At 38.2% G+C, this 19,330-nt stretch overlaps 2 protein-coding genes across 4 annotated transcripts in view; one reads left to right on the forward strand and one right to left on the reverse strand.

The window, feature by feature from the left end:
* NTN1 (netrin 1) overlaps positions 1-5,150 on the forward strand; it is a 1,578,910-nt gene extending 1,573,760 nt beyond the window's left edge. For both annotated transcript variants that reach the window (XM_044085027.1, XM_044085026.1), the window contains exon 7: positions 996-5,150. In XM_044085027.1, the coding sequence (XP_043940962.1) occupies positions 996-1,324 (329 nt within the window). In that variant the 3' untranslated portion in view covers positions 1,325-5,150. The remainder of the gene's footprint in view (positions 1-995) is intronic.
* The window catches only part of STX8 (syntaxin 8), a 2,187,953-nt gene that overhangs the window by 249,876 nt on the left and 1,918,747 nt on the right, over positions 1-19,330 (reverse strand). The window lies entirely within an intron of this gene.

Raw genomic sequence — 19,330 nt, forward strand, 5'->3', positions numbered from 1 at the left:
ACAATCTCATTTATATGATTAGCATTAGCATTATTAGCTGATGTTTTCAATTAAATTAAATCATCCAGCAGTTTCAATCCAGTCACATTATAGCTGAGGCAATTTACAGAAATGAGCTTGTTTGAGACAACTGCACACTCAGGCACAGATTTTAAAGTGGGAGACATAATGCATTAAATGAAACAAGGCTAACTCTTAACCAGTTTTTCTGCCAGAGGTGATATACTGTATCACAGAATGTCATAAATCAGGTTTGTCTACTCTGGTCAAAGTAGGCGACAAAAGAGCTGATGTAAATGAGGGATTGCAAGGCAGAAGCATTATACTATATGGTGACTAGACGTCTTTTTTTTTCTTTTGAGCAGAATTACTGCTTTTACCTAACAAAAAATGATTTATTGGGCGAAGGTGAATGTGAATATTTTGCCATCATTTTTTACTCTCTCCACTGTGGGTGCATTTGTAAGAGATTTACAGAAGAAGATACTTTATTTGAAATATTAGCATCTGATTTTCTCAGCATTTCATTGTCAGCATTTTATCTATAAGTACCAAAAATATGACAAATGACATTATGTGTGCAAAAGTGTAAACTCGTACAGCTGTACAGACACTACACCTACCATGTTATTGCTCTTTAGGTATAAAAAGTGCAGGAGATAGCATACTGAATAGAGTATGTTTTCAGTTAAATAGGTTCATTGTTAAATAGTACTTTCTGCTATGTGATACACTATATTTTTATTTAAGGAGCATCTTTTTTTTATAATTGAATTGTGCTCTTAACTAGGATTGTATTTTTGTAAAAGCAGGTCACTAAATTTTAAGTCCTTTTTCAGCAAGCAGTACTTTTTCAAATAGTGCTTATAACCTTTAATGTTATGTAAGTACTTAGCAGAAAAGAAATAAAAATGTTGATAAAAGATTTGAGCAACTACAGCAGACCGATTTGTTTTCCATGCCTTAATACTTTGTTTTGTTGTCTTTTGTTACAGCGGTCCAGATTCATATCCTGAAGGCAGACAGAGCCGGGGAATGGTGGAAGTTTACAGTCAATATTGTGTCAGTATACAAGCAAGGTGAGAACCGCATACGCAGGGGGGATCAAATTTTGTGGGTTCGCTCAAAGGACATTGGCTGCAAGTGCCCCCGAATCAAACCAATGAAAAAATATTTACTACTGGGCAATGATGAAGATTCGCCAGACCAGAGCGGCGTGGTCGCTGACAAAACTAGTCTGGTGATACAGTGGAGGGACACATGGGCTCGAAGACTGAGGAAATTCCAACAAAGAGAGAAGAAAGGAAAATGCAGAAAAGCATAAAATATGGATAAAAAAAAACTGCATGCTGCTTTGAGTACTGGTGGAAGAGATACTAGGATTTAAAAAAATAGGAACTGTGTGAAGGAACTCGCTTTGCAGTTGGGGATTTCTTTTCTTTTTGTAAGACTGCCAAGTTTGCACCTAATGTAACATAACAAAATATTTTCTTTATGTACTGGTTCTACACATTCTGAAAGAAACTCTAGCTAAGAAATATTTTTATGTTTCTTTGTTGAGTGTAATAGAATTTTTAATAGCAAGAAAAGAGCCTGGGATACAGACTGCCATTAAATGCAAATGACTACTAGGTCTTTAGCCTGAAGAAAGGGGTAGTTTACTTTTATTTTAAGTGTTACTATCTTCTTATTAGCCACTCAGACTTACATTTTCATTTCAAGACATTCATAGGCAGAACAGCTGAACTTTTAATTACAGAAATACATTAAATTCATCAGATGATAGATACTTAATTTTCAGTTTTATATATTCCCATTTTATATCAACATGCTTTTCTCTAAAACAACACACAATGAAGACAGTCATGGACAGAGGGAAATTACGGAGATGTTTTATACCTCACAGCAGCCAGCATTCCTTTCTGATTGTAATAGGAGTTTTCCCCTTTAAAAACAATACTGTTCACCTACTTTTAAACCAGAAGAGGTAGGGTGATTTCTGGTTATTTCACTTGAATTTGCATATGATTCTTTTGCTATGTTTTATGTTCCCGATTACAATTTTAATACTATTTATTACACAACTGTGTTGAGTAGTTTGCATTTTCATTTGTCCTTTTAACTGCAGTGTCTTTGCCAAAAAAAGGAATGCAATGAATGTTCTAAGGACCCCACTAGTTTATTTGCGCTCCATATTTCTTAAGGGTAGTTCTTTCAGTGACATTTCCAGACTGGTGAGAAATGAACCTAGTGAGCAAGCCTTTTGTCAATCATTTCCTTAGCGGATACCTTGTGTAAAGATTATGCCTTGCAAAGTAAGTCTTACATGTGACTTTTTATACAAAATCCATGGGAAAGATAAACATTTTCCGAATGTAAGTTTCCCAGAGAGTAGGAAAGGGCAGCTTTGTCCACTGATTGGAAACTAAGTATTAAAACATGAAATGTTTATGAACTGTGGTGTTGTACCTGAATTATTATGTTGAGAGGCAGACAGCAGTGTAGGACCAGGGACTGGTAGAGGACTGCCAGTCTTGACAACTGCCCGACAGTCCTGTTACACTTGTCTTGTTAAACAAATGTAACAAGTATTAAAACAGGAAATTTCAGTGAATTATGGTGTTATATTTGAATTATTACCTTTGCCCAGAAGCTATCAGTCTAGAATCGGAGACCACTACAGGATTGTCCTTGCTGGCAAATGCTTGACAGACCTGCTAGTGAATGCTATGGGAACCAGGATTCACCAGCTTTTAGCCTTACCCATGCCTTTGGCAAAACATTGAATCAAGCACTGTAAAATGCATGGAATGTATACATGGATTTAGGTAACAAGAAATAAAAGTAGATATTAAATGAGGCATAGTCAAGGCCACTGAAAACCAGATAAAAATTCCAGAATTTGAAGAGCGCATTTACTGACCAAGAAAATGGAAATTACACATTTTGGTAACACCAAGTAAAAATGCTGCTAAATGCCCATTTCCCTTATTTTAATATTTTCAGTTTTTCATTTAATTATTCTTTATAAACCTACTTGTTATTCTAATTATTTACATGTAGTAAAAGAAAAATGGCAAAAAAAACCCAAGATTAGATATACTGTCACTCAAACAAAATTCTGGAATTTTAAGTCATAAAACTGTACTTTTTAAGGCTTATGAGAGCAAATCAATGGCTTTGAGAGTAGATTATGTGGTAATGCATAATGAAAATTTTGCCGGGCAGTCAAAGTGAGAAATGCTATTTAACATCCCATATAATGCATGAAGTGTTTATACAAGCTGCCAGCACAATGATTTTGTATGTTGTAGATTTATGTTAATTACCTCTTCTTATTTAGTATAAATGCTGAAGAGGGATTAGTTTGGGTATGGGTTGTTTTTTTAAGAATAAGAATGGGAATTCTATGCGCAGAGGTACATGTAGCAGTTCTGCATTGTCATGAGTACAGTCCATGTGTTTACATTTCTTTTAATCACAATTTATTCAAACCATTTGCACTCATATTGTGCAAGCCAGTGGTGCACTGTGACGTTTTTTTCAGTATTTGCCACACTGTACAACCATATAATTTGTATATACAAGTTTGAGGATGTAAGGTGCTTGTCTTCCCCCTGCAAAAATTAAATTAAGAAACATTCTTATGTGGTTTTAGGTATTTTCAAGTTATCCTTTTTGGATTAATCAATCCAGTTAATGGAAAACAAAATATGCAGGTACCAGTCAGTATTCCCAGCCAGGCTTAAGTAGCCTTTATGGTACTTTTACAAGGAAGGCTAAAATACAACAGTTAGAAGCAGGACTATGTATGCTAAACATTATAAGCATTTAGCTATTAGAGTGTTGTGTTGTATGTATTCCTCTCACACTGTGACCCAATTAATGTGAAGTATTATATTCAGCAATGCCTGCCCTGATGTTTGAACTGAATAATAACTTTTAGCATAATTATAAACTGTGCTACTGTGCCATTACACCTAAACACTATAAGACATCATTTGAAATTCATCTCTCTCGGTTTATTTTGTTCATTTTAGAAATTCATTCATAATCTCTTTGGACCCTGAGGTCATGCATGGATTAAGCAAAAAGGTTATGATAGGATATGCCTTATTGTAGAATAACTGCACACCTTGTAAAGGAAGCAATGTGATGGAAGTGTTTTTTACACATTACAGAAGAGCAATACACACATCATGGTTATAAATTGGATCGTCAGAATCTTACAAAAACAAAAAAAAACAATGGAATTCAGAAGTGTAACTAACACTGTTAAGTACACCTGACAAGTCTGTGTAATGGTAATACCTGACTACTTGATGACATATGATAACCAGAAGCCCTTTATATATATCTTTTGCAGAAGTACTGTTGGTACTTTACTCCTCTAGTCAGCCTTTGTTCACAGTAAGGGGAAATGAAATACATTCTACAAGAATAAAACATCTATTTTAGGTACAGATATCTACTTCTGTAACAGTGATAAACTAAATTATCTTCGGTGTTTCAGCTATGTTAACTAATATGTATTATAGATGTTAGGAGAGAAATCATAAATTATGGCCACTGCACATGCAGTTGATACTGTTTTTATTCTAATCCTCCACTCAATGCACTAACAAACCAATACCATCACAGGAGATATTTTAACTTCCTACAGCCATTTCCCTACCTAGTACTCAGCCAATCTGAAATCAAACTGAAGTATGTGATGCATCTGGAAAAGACTCCTCTGACCATTGCAACTCTCAGCATTGACTTGCTTCCAAAATTAATCAATCAATCTATCTATCTATCTATCTATCTATCTATCTATCTATCATATATCTATTATATATTTAAAGGGCTGAAAACCCTAACAAAACAATTAAGAAAAACCTTTCTTTCTTCTAGCCCAAATAAGTGCCATATATCTAAGAGAAACATAACCAACACACTGAAATCAAACACACAGAAACTGCTTTTTCTGAGCACAGACACTCTCTGAAAAGATTAATGTGCTTGACTAGCATAGTATGTAAATGTTTTTTCTAAATTATTTTCAAATAACTTCTACAGGTTTTATTACATACTCATTGTGCCATATGGAAGCATGATATCTACATAATAGTGCTGCAAATGTGTGTGTGTGTGTGTGTGTGTGTGTGTGTGTGTGTGTGTGTGTGTGTGTGTGTGTGTGTGTGAGTGTGCAATAGTGGCGGACCCTAAGGTCCGCCACTATTGCACACTCACCTAACCCGCGCCCAAACCCTAACTCACTTAACCCACCCCTAACCCTAAAGTTTGTCACTATCGCACACTCACCTGACCCACACCCTAACCCTAACTCACTTAATCTGCCCCTAACCCTAACCCCACACTTACCTTAACATATCAGTGTTTTCAGCGTCAGGATTTTCAACTGTCGATCATCTTCATTGTCGAGCTTCCGGTGTCGGTGTTCTCGTCGTCAGCATTTTGCAGTTTTGGCGTTATCAGGTAGACCTATATATATATATATATATATATATATATATATATATATATATATACACATACATATACATATATAGAATCTGTTTTTTGATAGACACAGTGTGAATTTGAGCATTTCTATAAATACATGTCCAAATGATCATTCCCACCTTCCATCCTTATAATCTCTGTACAGTACCCTATCTGAATTACTAGTGTATTTCAACTGTATTAGTGGCTTAAAACATGCATGGCCTTGCTAGCATTTCTCACCATTATGATAAGCATTTACACATTTTGTGATAAATGTCAACATTGTCCTTCACTATTTCTGCAGCATGTATTTATAAATCATCAAAATGTTTAATCCTGTCTTAGAACAATATGCAGTTATCTGTTTTTTTGTCTGTCTGTCTTTGCATCTCCCCTCTTACTGATATTCACCTTGAAATGTCCATATCATAGCAATATCAGACATTTGTCTCTCATCCAACATCTGGTTCAATCTTTATACATCATTTTACTTTATACATATTCTGTATTTGTTTCTGGACTATACTGCAATTACTCAAAGACATGTTCATCAAATGACATGTTGCTGAAGTCAGTCAGCTGAAGTGGCACTGAAACTGAAAAAAATATTTGGCTCCAACACTCGAGCTTGTCATTCAGGAGAAGATCTCTCAGCTTAATGTTTCAAAGTATAAAGTTCTACATCTTGGTGGAAAGTACAATATGCTCATGCTTGCATCAGCACTGTGGTAGTGTAAACTATTTAGGTATTACCCCTGCACCAGCCAGCTTCCCAAAGCTTTGCATGCCTTCTTTGCCATGCAATGGCCAGGAGCTCTTGAGGTGCTCCTTACAAAAGGCTGCTACAGCACCACATTACTTCAGAGCTTTTTTTGCCACCAAAGCAGAGTCTTCATTGATAAACCGTGTAATTCTGTCAGTCAGCTGGCAGCCTTCTACAGCTGGGCAGATTAGCCCCCATTGGAGAAAGCCTTCCTATTTTATCACTTTTCTGATTAAAAATATACCTTTCTTGTCGGTGTTTTTACTTTTACAAAGAAACTAATTAAATTGTGCTGGAGAAATACATTTCTCTGCCGTTCTCCATACCAACTCTTCTGGGCTTCACTACCCAATCTTGAGACTTTTTTCCCAGTTTACTGATAGAGCAGCAGTTGGTCTCTTTGGTTCTTCCTTCCCCAGCACATAAAAAGAAAACTCTTTTTAAGGACTCTTAACGGGCTAGTCTGTGACTTTGTTGTGTCCAGTAACAGTTCCTCGGGCTACCCTTCTTGTTTCCCTGGTAATCTTGGTGTAGTCTTCCAAGGCACCAAAGACTTTTGGGGGGAGGGCTCAGTCATATTCTTTACAGCTGTAAGATGCCTTCGCAGGCAAGAGAGACATTTATGTCATTGTCTGGAGAAGGGTCAGTTGAAGGATCTTCATTTTGCAGGGAGGTGGTTTTGAATGTTGGGTGCAGTGTGCCTAAGGAAGAATGTGTTTAGTGAAGAAAAAAACTCTACACCTGTTTCTGATTCCATGGATCAGACAGATTTACTGGGATTTACCAAGGAACTGATTACTGCTTTTTCCTCTTCTTGACTTGCTGGGAGAAAAGGGAAAATAGTTCTTCTCATTCCAACAGGATTTTGCAGTCAACAGAGCATTCCGTGTAGGGGGAAGGGTGTACCTCTCGCATTCCTCCTCAGTCTCAGCATTCTGATTTTGAGGACAGCATTGTTTCAGATTTCCTTGCTGAAGAAACATCTTTCATTGACATTTTAGTCAACATGAAGGAGGTGTTTCAGTAGGGTCAGAATTAAATTCTATGGCACAGAAAATATATCATGATTTGTTACTGATAAAGATGCCTAAATCTTCACCCATCCCTCCTGCATTTCCCTAAGAGGTAGACAGGTTATATAAGGTACCCTAGACCCAGGCCCATAAGTACCTGTTTTATAATCCTAAAGCAGATCCAGCAGATATTTCTTTAACCAAATCTGCTGCTGTTAAACAAATTACTGCTATAACCCCATTCATACTAAAATGGGAAAGCAATGGATTCAGTGGGAAGAAAATCTATTCTTCTAGTATTTTAACTTTCAGAATTTTGAACTTTCAAGCTCATGTGTTAGGTTTTGGCTTCTGTTGTTTGAGAACACACAGAAGTTAATGGTTAATCTTCCTTTAACATAAAGAATTCATTAAGTGCTTCTGTAACAGCTGCTTCTTGGGTAACAAAGCATATTTTAAAATGTGCTTCTGATGCTGCTGACTCTACATCTAGAGCTTCTGTAAATGATCAGTTCTGAGAACACGTGCTTGGCTTTGTAATCAGAACCTTCATGAGGATGTTAAATTTGAGATTTCAATCCCCTTTTGTCTGGCCCTTCTGCAGCTCAGGCACTGAAGAAAAGTGATGAAAGAAGGAAATTAATACAGGGGTGACACAGATTTTCCATCCCTCCTTTTGTTTAAACCAAATAATACTTTTTCCTCCTCTTCAGCCTCCTTTCCCAATAAACTAAGCAGTAAGGAACCAACATCCACTGTTTTAAAGATCAATAGAAAGGAGGCTAAAAAAGAAAGAAAAAGACTCCAAATATCAAGGAGAGTTCCCACATTCAGCATGACTATCTGTCTGTTTAGGTTTCCCCTACCTCACACCCTGGCAATCTTTTGATGTCCCTGTGAATTCATCTTCACTTATGTCATCAGGTAGTCTGTGAGAGTTGGGTTCTGACTATAATATAACATATTCCTGGCAATGGAAATCCCTTTATCCCTTTCAGAGGATTCCATTTTGCCCATAGAACATAATTTTTCTTCTTCCTCCCATTCTGCACAGCATGCTGTCTCAGGGATTCGTGGGACCAGTGCCAGTTAATCTCCTAGGCAAAGCCTTTTATTCAAGCATATTTCTAGTTCCCAAGCCAGAAAAATCATGGAGACCAATGTTGGATCTTTTTGCTCTAAAATTTTTTGTTGGATCTCAAAGTTCAAGATGTTATCACTTCAAAATCTCATGTCTTTGATTTCTCATCTAGATTTCCTGGTAAAGCTGGACCTTAGAAAGGGCTATCATCATATTCCTATTACCAAGCATTTTAGATTTTTCTTAAAATTTCCTGTATCTGACGCACATTATTAGTGTTCTGTTTTACCCTTTGGATTCTCCACTGCACCAAAGGTATTCATAAAATGCCTAGTTCCAGTCATTAGTTACTGCAGATTCCAGGGTATTCATATCTTTCCATTCTTGGATGATTGTCTTGACAGCTTGAAAGGGTTTGCAATGTTAAGAGTCTGTAGCAATTGTTCAGGAACCTCTACTCAATCTAGGGTTTCAAATCAGTTTGCAGAAATCTTCCCTCAACCCATCTCACAGAATGCCTTTCCCAGGATGCATGTTAGGAAGAGCCTTCCTTCTCTTAGACAAAGTTGATATGTTTCACCAATTTTTCCTGACTTTCTCCAGACTATGCTAAACATTTGCAAGGGATTTTCTCAGAATTCTAGGATTCATGGCATTGAAGATAATCATGCTGGCCTTTGCCAGTCTACATATGATGAAAACACAGAGTTACTTTAGATCAGTCTGAACTCAGCGTCTACAACATTTACATTTTCAGATTCCAGTTCTGGGATTTCTAAAGATGGTGGGTAGACAAGAGAGCTTGGAATTCAGGTTTTCCCTTCTCCCTTCAGACTCCCCTCCAGTCACTTACCATAGATGTTTCAGACCTGGTGTAGGGAGTGTTTTCAGACAGACAGAAGCACATGCATGTCAGAGAGATTTTGGCCATCATCAGTGCTTTGATGGCCTTGAAATATATCTGGTCTCCAAGAACTATGCAAGTGTACACACACAACACCACAGTGATATGGTACAGAAAAAAATACAGTGGGTACAAGATCGGGTCTATATTAAAAGACCGAAGAGGTGTTTCAGTGAACACCTCTTGGTCGACACGTAATGAGCGAATGCACTAAAGCACGAATGCTCAAAACAGTGATTTCTTTCCCTGGGAAAGAAATCGTTTGGCCATCCCCTGTGTTTGCCCCTTTCCTCACTGTAGTGTGATCTCAGAGTTGGTATATTTAGTTAGGGGGTGTGTGGGGGGCACAGCCCCCCACATTGGGAGGTGTGGTGGGCAAAGCCCCCCACGTTGTTATGTTTTAAAGTGTGTGTGTGTGTGTGTGTGTGTGTGTGTGTGTGTGTGTGTGTGTGTGTGTGTGTTTGTGCTAGTGGTTTCTTTCCCAGGGAAAGAAACCGCTGTTTTGAGCGTTTGCGCTTTTGTGAGTTCGCTCATTACATGTCGACCAAGAGGTGTTCGCTGAAACACTTCTTCGGTCTTTTAACAGAGACCCACAAGATCCTACCCTCCTTGCAGAATGACTATGATAGCATTATAGGTAGCAATTCAGCATATTTTGATTCTTCAGGATTTGTACTTCTCCACAGACCAGATTTACTCACAGAAGACAAGGGGAGTTTGATACACCCCACTCCAGAAACTCTTTAACTAACTGCCTAGATGATAGAATTTTGATACTTTTTAGACACCATTTTTCTGAGGATGTGCAGTGGGTATTAAAGGAGTTGAAAAAGACTGTCCTTAGAAAATCATGTACAAGTGGAAAGTATTTTCTAGTTACCACTGAAATAACCAGGACCCTTTTCAGACACAGTTGCCTATTGATTATTCATTTGGGTTATTTTTCAATGGTTTGTCATATTCATAGGTTCATAGATGTGTACTAGGCTAACAACCACTAGGATATTTTTAAGCCTAGCCATGCATCCCAAATCTCTGACAAGTTCCGGTACTCTTGATAAATGTAAGCAGGGGTTAAGGAGATGAAACATTTACAAGCAGGGGCCTGGGAGACAAACCATTTACAGGTTGCCTGTGTCCATTAGTAACACAGGTGCTAAACTAGGAATGAATTTCATATTCACCATCCAATTTTCCAAGTTACACTTGAATTGGATTAGAGAGGTACTCTATTTCACATGGATAGGAATTCTGTTCCAGAGAAGGGGTAGTTTCTAGAATAAATACCTGTCTCCCCAGCAGGTCCTATTGATATCACAGGCAAAGTTTAAGTCTTTGGTATGGGTAGTTGCAGTGCTGTTTGTTTTGAGAATATGCAGGAGGTCCATCAGGGTGGGCTGCAACAATGCCTTTTATGCCAGGCATAGATCTCCCCTCAACAGCCTGTAGGAGACAGAATACAAGGTTAGGGCTTTGAGGCAGTCAGCATAGGACATGCTACTTACGCCTTATATTTTTTTATTGAGGAACCTTTGTGGATGCTCCATTTGATGGATGTACCTGGTTAGGTGCACACCAAAGGGGCACTGTACTCAGTGATAGGTCTGATGAATGTCGAATGCAATGGAACAATGACCTCCTTGGACCTAGATGCCATATCTTTGATTATAAGTTATTCATTACAGAATGATGTCCTCACTACTGCAGTCATATGATGGTCAAAAACTAGATTGTCTTATGTGTGTTCTCAAGTCCCTGACTACTGGGTCAACTCTTAGGGTGTGTTGTCAGTATGATAGTTACCAGGGTGGATGACTTCCTGGAGGATACTATTATACACTTCTTGGCATTTACCTTTAGTCCATGGCTCTGGCACAAGTTATTTGACTGTGTCAGCCCTTCATGGAGAACATTAGAGTTGGTGGGGGATTCTATGACTGCTCCTAATTTGCAATTGTCTGCAAATGTGGTCATTCAGAGGCCCTTGATATTGGCCTTGACTTCAGATAAGTAAATTCCAAGAGGGAGCTGCCCCAGGACTGATCCCTGAGGGACTCTGCTTGTGACTGGCCTGTTTGTAGAGGTGGACAACCCAATTCTAATTTCCTGGGTCCTGTCTGTGAGCCATCTGGCTATCCACTGGGTGACATAGGGGTTTATACATAATCTCTTGAGTTTGTCAGCAATGTCTGAGTGGAGTACTGTGTCAAATGCCTTAGCCAGGTCAAGGTAGTTAATGTGAACCCTTTTGCTATCATCCATAGCTTTGATGACCTTCTCAATGAAGTCCACCAGGTTAAATAGGAATGACCTGCTCTTGACAAAACTAAATTGGTTTGGATCCAGTGTCCAGAGGTTTTCTATGTCATTACTGATCACTTCCAAGGCTTTGAATATGAGACTAGTGAGATCTGTCGGTCTGTAGATGGCCCACCTTCATGCAGAGGCATGACTGTTTCTGTTCTCCAGTCATGAGGCATGAAGCCTGGTTGGAGGCTAGTATTAAATATCAATTCCAGACAGCCTGACAGGTCATATTTCATGCTATTTAGAAGACATCCTGGGATACTGTCTGAGCCCATTGATGCAGTGTTCTTGGCCTTAGAAAGTGCATTGTGGACCTATTCCCTAGTGATAGTATGGGAGTTATACTTCATAGTATTTCCTGAAGGGATGTTGAGGCGAGAGGGGTAAAGTTAGAGCTGAACTTGTCTGCTTGTAGGTTTGCTATATCTTCTGGCTCAGTATAGGTGGCTCCATTAACAATGAGCTAGGAGCACAATTGTGAATGCCTTTGAGGTTGTGAATGTAGCTAAAGAATGCCTTGTGGTTGCCCTTGGCCTGGGATGCCAAATTTACCTTACATTTGGTTTTGGTAGACTTTATTTGTCCTCTGAGTTGTTTTTTTCAGTTTGATGAGATTGCTTTTATCTTCCTGGTAGCTACAACTCCTAATTTTTGCCACAGTTTTATTCTTTCTGTTATACAGCCTACTGATGTTATGATTCCGCCAAGGTGGCTTGTTTTTCAGCTAGTTCTGTACTTATTCCCAGTGGGTACATCTGCCTCTCTGCAGCTATTAACTTGTTTGTATAGGGTTTCTGTGAATAGTTCCACATAGGCAGCACCAGATTACTAGTTTATGAGGGCTTGACATTTTTCTGGGTTATCACTTAATAATAGGAAGTTAGCCTTAGAGTAGTTTCTGAACATTCCAGGGTTAGCTGGGGTTCTGGGTTTTATTTTAACTTCAAAAAAAAAAAAAAAACATTTTGTGGTCTGAGCTTACCAGAGAGGAAATTACTCTAGGGAGTGTGCAGCACTCTCCCATATTAGTGAGGACCAGAACCAGCATGTTTGTACCCCTGGTCGGTGTATTGACAATCTGGTCCAGAGAGTTTGTTTTTACAAAATCCAGGAATCTCTGTGCCTGCCCATTTGGTGTCATATACAATTCCCAGTTAAAAGCTGGATAATTAAAGTTGCCTGTGAATATGAGATTGGGTTGCATGTTGAGTGTTTCCAGTAAGCTGTAATATGTGTTTTGAGTTTCTTGGGTCATAGAGGGTGAGCTAAAACTTGCAAGGAAGTGGTATGAGATTTTGCCTGTGGTGATTTGAATGTGGAGAAGCTTAAATATATCATCCTGTTTGATCAACCTTGTGGTGTATTTATTTTTCATGTAAATTGAGACACCTCCAGCTTTGGTCCTGTCTGTGTAGTAGCTGGTCTAAATATGTGTAATGCATTATAGCCTTGTACTGTGGATGTGCTTTCCATGACTTTAAACCCTGTCTCAGTGACTACACAGATGTTAGCATTCTCTATGGTGAGGAGAGCTTGTAAGGAGTGGAGTTTCTTGTTTAGAGTCTTATCATTGAGCAATAACAACGTAATAGACTTCCTTGGCTTTGATTTGCTATGTTGAAAGTACTTTCAGATTGGTATTGCCTAAAAAAGGCACTATGGGGTAGACAATATTTTAGCTAATATTTGAAAGCTAGAGGAGAGAGGTGCAGACCATCCCTGGCAAAGCAAAAACGTGGTCTGTTGATGCTGACAAATATTGCACCCTCTTAGAATGACACCAGAAATTAAGACAATTATTAAATTGAGTCATCTTCTATTCATATTGTGCCATTATCCTTGGAGAATGTAAAATGCTGCTCAATGCTAAACTCATACCAGCCTTTGACACATATTCAGAGAGCTACATGATGTCTGTTTTCATATAGTCTAGGGAGGTACTTCTCAGGTCATTTACATGCACATGGGCTATAACTGTGGCATACCAGTCTTGTAGTCTAATGACCTCAGTACATGCATAGTGTAGCGGGTACTAGCCCCTAATAAGCAACTGACCATAACTTTCTCTTTAAGCAGCCTGGTGAGAGGGACATCAGTGTGTCTCATAATGGGGTCTCCACTGATCACAATTGTGCAGTGTGTGGTGGCTTGGCTTAAGAGCTTAGAAGTACAGCCTCCATGAGATATGGTTGTATGTGTTGATGTGGGTGTTGTTTTGAAGGAGTGCATTCATGGCTGCTGAGGGCATTCATTATGGTTATATCACCTGGAAGGTCAGGTTACATTTAAGTGTCTCAGCATATATGAATCTATGTGTCTCCTTTGTACTGTAAGAGATGGGTGCAGCTTGTGTAGTACTGACAGCTTGACTGACATTAGCAGTGCGTTTATATGACAGCTTTGCCTCCAGTAACATTGTGTAAATATATCTGTGAAATAACTTATCATGTTGTTTGAGAAATAGTTAGTTGTCAGCAAATATGAGTCAATTTCGACATTGCATCAGGATGTCCATATCCACCAAGTTGTAACGGAGAAATGGGAAAATTTGTATCCATTTCTGCTCGTCTGCCCTTAGGTACTCCCCTTTCAAACAATGTTCAAGTTAAACATTTTTTGAAAAGGGTCTTGCATACTTGCCCACTTAGGAATCAGGGGACTCCTCCTTGGGATCTCAGTTCTATGCTTGAGGAGGTTACTTTGTCTCCATTTGAAGAGCTCCCAAGGCTGATGTGAGGTTCTTAGCATGGAATACTATTTTACATCTAGTTCTGACATATGTTGAGTATCTGAGTTACACAAACTTATGGTGAGTCAGCCTTACCTCATTTTTCATTGGGACAGGGTTTCTTTGAGAAAAAATATTACCTTTGTGCATAAAGTCATCTAAGGGTTTACATTAAGCCAGATCACTAATATCTCCCAGTCTTCTTTCTAATCCAAAAAATAAGAGCAAAAGAATTCTTCACTCCCCGGATGTACTCAGGCTGCTCAGATACTACCTATACAAAGCTTGACCTTTCAGGAAAGCTGACCTGCTGATTGTCTTCTATGAAGGTAAGAAGAAAGGATAACACTAACTATTCCTAGATAGTTTTCCATAATATTACTTTCTTTTATACTTAGTTCAATAAGCCACTTTAAGGCAGGGTTACAGCAAATTCAACAAGGGCGTTAGCTTTTTTGGTGGCTTTCTGGAAATGGATTGAATCTAGAAGTACTGTACAGACAGCAGCTTGGTGCTTTGTACAAAGCTGTACAAGATGGATTCCTTTTGCAGGCCCAGAACAGGTTTAACCAGGAGCATTCTCTAGGGGCTCCTTGAGTCTTAGTTATTGTTTTCCTCCCTTTTTTGTTAATCCTCATTATGCTATGGGAATCTACCAAAATACCTTAGATTACTGCAATGGTGATCCGTATAGGATCAAACTACAGTAGTGTAAGTAAATTTACCATAACAGTAGATACTTTAATGGATCACTGTTACAATAGACATCCCTCCCTTCCACCAGTCTCCTACTTTTTTTCTGTTAGTGGTCTTGCAGTTGCCAGGGACCCTTTTTGTTATAGTTATAATTCACTTTGCTTTTTAGTGCAAGTATGCAGGACTTTTGCTTATTTCCTGGGCAAAAACTGCTCTGAAATATTTTGGTACTCCAATTGCCTTTTATAGGAAGCACCTCAAGTGCCCCTGGCAGCTGGATCTCATAGAACATTAATTCTATAAGGATAGTTCATTCTGCTGGTAAGAAACAGAGCACATTGGCTTACCTGTATAGATGTATGTATCTGCAGGCAGAAATGAGAGCCATGTGGAAGAAAGCTACCCAGACAGTTCCAATAGTAGTAGGAACAACTGGTCTTATAAAAAAGAATTTACAATCGTATTTAGATATGTTACCAATTCATGTAACACCATACGAATTACAGAAGGAGTAATTACTGGGCACATTGCAGGTGCTGTGAAGAGCACTTTTGGCTAACATCAAAGATTGAAACAATACTAATTTCATGAACTTTAATTGTACTTTGACTTAGGAATGGGGTCCATTCTCATCATGGTATTAGAAACCCAAAATAATTGGAGAAATTAAAAAGATGTATTATAAATCGTATCCTAATCACCATCTATTATAATACTATGATTAATAAGTCTGCTTGGTCATTCATTAGTGTGGCAAGGAAGGGTAGTATCTGAGTGCATGGGACATAAGAAAGTCATACAAAAATGTCTGACATTAATACTTTTGCCATATTTTATACCATTCCACACATATGTACACCTGTTAACAAGCCATTTTCTGCAGTCCAGAGTTTGATTCCCTCTGCCTCCATTTCCCTATTGTGTGAGACTGAGCAGGTCACTTAACAATAAAAGCCTCACTGGCACAAAGATACAAAAGCAATATGCAATTTATTAACATAAAAAAACCAACAACACATAAACTTTCACACTAACATACATATGAACAAGCACCGTTTATGGGAATACTTGAGTGTTCTTTTTATTTTAACAAATCACATTTTGTGGTATTTTCGAGCCGATCTACTGACTTTATTGAGAAACTTGCTTCGATTTTGTCTTTTGATGATGATCGACCTATCCTCTAGAATTTAGGTAACTTAAAACAGCAGTGTTCGTAGTCTGAGTCTGAGAAAGTTTCAGATGGATCAGTACTCTACCCTGGTTAACAAATACATAAACTACATTACTAGTTCTTCATGTTTTTATTTTTGTGGTTAAGAAATGTATCCTATATTGCTTACTTTGCATGTCAGACCCCTTAAATTATTATTCTTATTACTGAGTGATTGAAAGGTACACCAAAGATAACCACAGTACTGGCAGTAGAGCAGCAACCAATCACTGACCTCATTTAGATGGCATGGGTTTGATTTATTCAGGGCTGGCATCAAGTATAGCATAGTCTTTATAAAAACGTTTTCCAAAAATAGTAAAACTACTGTCCTACTTAAGATCTGTCCCAAGACTAACATTTGCAATACCTGCATCAGTTTGACACATTTGAGACCAACACCCAAAGCCTACCTTGTACCGTTTTTTGTCCACCTGTATATGTTTGCACCTGCTTATATCCAGAAATGGATCAGGAATTGTGCAACAGATATAGAAACTGGTACTACTGAAGATAGGCAACTAATAAAGTGAAAGTTCTTTTGAATTATGCAGGTCAAATCTTTATGTTCATATCAAAGTGTTCTTGTTTTCTGAGATGTGTTTTTATTTGTTACTTAGGTTCTTCTCAAACTCTTTTTTGTCCACAGCTTAGGCCACTAGAGCAAAGCTAAATAATGAAGATATATGAAGAACTTAATGTGGCCAATCAACTAGCATGTTTCTGGAAGGCAAGGAGAAATCTTCCCAGAAAAAGCCCATATAGACACAGGGAGAACATGTGAAAGTCCATAAAGACAGTTTCTGGAGATCTGGATTGAACTCCATTTGCATTATTAGGCAGACATATAATCTCTAAGCCACCACGATCTCCAGAATGAGATGCAGTCTTTCGGTAGCCTCTATAGTGAACCACTGGAAAGAGATATGTATAACACAGAGGGCTATTGGCAGGAGGAAATAATCAGGTTCTTATGGCCATAAGAAGAAGTGGTGCCATTGGTAGGTCTCAGCTTAAATGCTGTGTCACACATACAGAGGCTGTAAAAGCCATTTTCAGTGCAAATATATAACAGCAACAAAGCTCTACATTCTGTAACTTTATAAATAAAAACAAGAAAATACTACAATGTGACTCTGCAAAGCCCGTTAACGGCACTATAGAGAAATGAGATGGGTTTCAGCCCTTGAATGTACCATGGAAACACACCCAGGAAGACATGGTTTCATGTCTAAGCTGTAATTGCTAGAATGTCAGGTTGTCGTGACTTTTAAAACAATATTCATCAGATTGTTTTCTTGTGCGGCAGACTTCAATAAAAGCAGTGTCTATGTATAAGTCCAGAAATGTACAGCAAGAGGATAGCCAGCAACAAAATTAAAACATTTCCCAGTTTATTTGCTAAGAAAGCAGCCCAACTTTTATACAAAATAGATTCTTTGATCTTTTGCATCTCAGTTTAAATATTATCATCCATTTGCACTCCTGCACATGGTTTGTTTTTCAGTTCTAAACCTTGAAGCTCCATTCATGGAAGTCATCAAATGAGCTGCTGATATGTCAGACAGAAGGAGTTATATTCACTTACATTGGTTAAATGTCTTGTCAAGTCCTTTTTATTCTGAGGAATTATTTGTTGCATTTATTTTATTTGTTGACCAGAATAGAGCACTGATATCCATGGCATGGACCTTTGTCAGACTCAGTCCAGGAGTGCTGCCTGGTTAATTAACTTCTTCACAGTCAAACAGCCAATGGAATCTGAAGGAATTATATCACTAGACCAATAGAAATAGCTCTTTAACGGCTCTTTAATCCTCTGCTCCAACTGCTAGACAGCTATAACAATAACACATAAATGTAAGACTACAAAAATAAATAGTAACAAACTAAGTGAAAGTTGCCAAATTGTCTTGAAGATGGTAAGTGTAAAAATGCAGGGGCAGACGAAACTTTGAAAACAGGGAAGCTGCAGAACACAGCAATACCGTTGCATAATTCTGTGAAATCTATGAACCTACAGTTTAGTCAGCAGAATTAGTGTATAATGATGAGTCCAAATAAGACTGGAGCTAGTTTCTAGACTTCTGGTGACTGACTTAAATGTAACATAGCAGCACGTACCAAGTCCTATGCACGAGGGTTTGCACGGTCCAAACCATGTAACTAGCACCAAATAGACCAAATAGACCAGCAAAGCAGCACAGAGTTCAATAAATTTATTAAATAAGCCTTCTTCAGTGTAACACAATGTAACATACACTTCCAGAATGTTTTACATGAATTAGGTCAAACAAGACATCTTTTCTCACAACAGTTAATAAGGGTCATTAACACACAAATCTTATAAAAAGGAGGATGCAACAGAAACCTCGGGGGGGGGGTCTCTCAATTTGTCTAATAAGTCAAGAACTATCTGAAACATATTATCTAGCCAGCTCTGATGTTCTGTTTCTGATCTGCAACTGCACCTCTGCCCTGTTGAAGCTGAAATGTGAAGAGATAGACAGACAACATTTATACCAAACTGGCCACAAAGAGAAGCATACATATGTGAAACAACAGTCTCAGTATAAAGAGAAATGGGACTGAGGTCATCATTAGGTTGGGAACAGCACGCACCCTGTTTAGAACACTTCATTGCATTAACTTACTTAAGAGTTTATCTCAGTACAGCTGCGAGTTCCAATTTAGACATATATGCTGTGGCTCAGAAGAAAATCTGAATTCTTTGAACTGTATTGCAGGGGGAAGGGAAGAAGAAAACTCTATAATAATATCTGTGTGTTATTTATCTATGGCTAAGTTTTCTGAAATGAAATGTCTTACAGAAGGGAAATCTTTTTACAGTCAATCGCTCAGCACTGACTGTGTGATGCATGCATATCTGTGTGATATCAGTTGCAGTACTGATTTGAATTATTTATTTAGCTCGGATCTTCATTCATAACAGAACTGCCTGAAAAACTGTACGAGGCATAAAGGAAACTGATAGTTTACAAACCAACAAGGCTCCAGACAATGATAATAAAACAGATAATCATCATGACTGATGTGAAACTTGGGTCAGCTGACCACTGAAGGAAAGGCAAACATTTCCAAATACTACCAGCTGTTAAGGGTGTAAAAGAACAT

Source organism: Protopterus annectens, chromosome 10.part0 (genome assembly GCF_019279795.1).
Source record: "Protopterus annectens isolate FY-2018-M chromosome 10.part0, PAN1.0, whole genome shotgun sequence".
Classification (NCBI taxonomy): Eukaryota; Metazoa; Chordata; order Ceratodontiformes; family Protopteridae; genus Protopterus; species Protopterus annectens.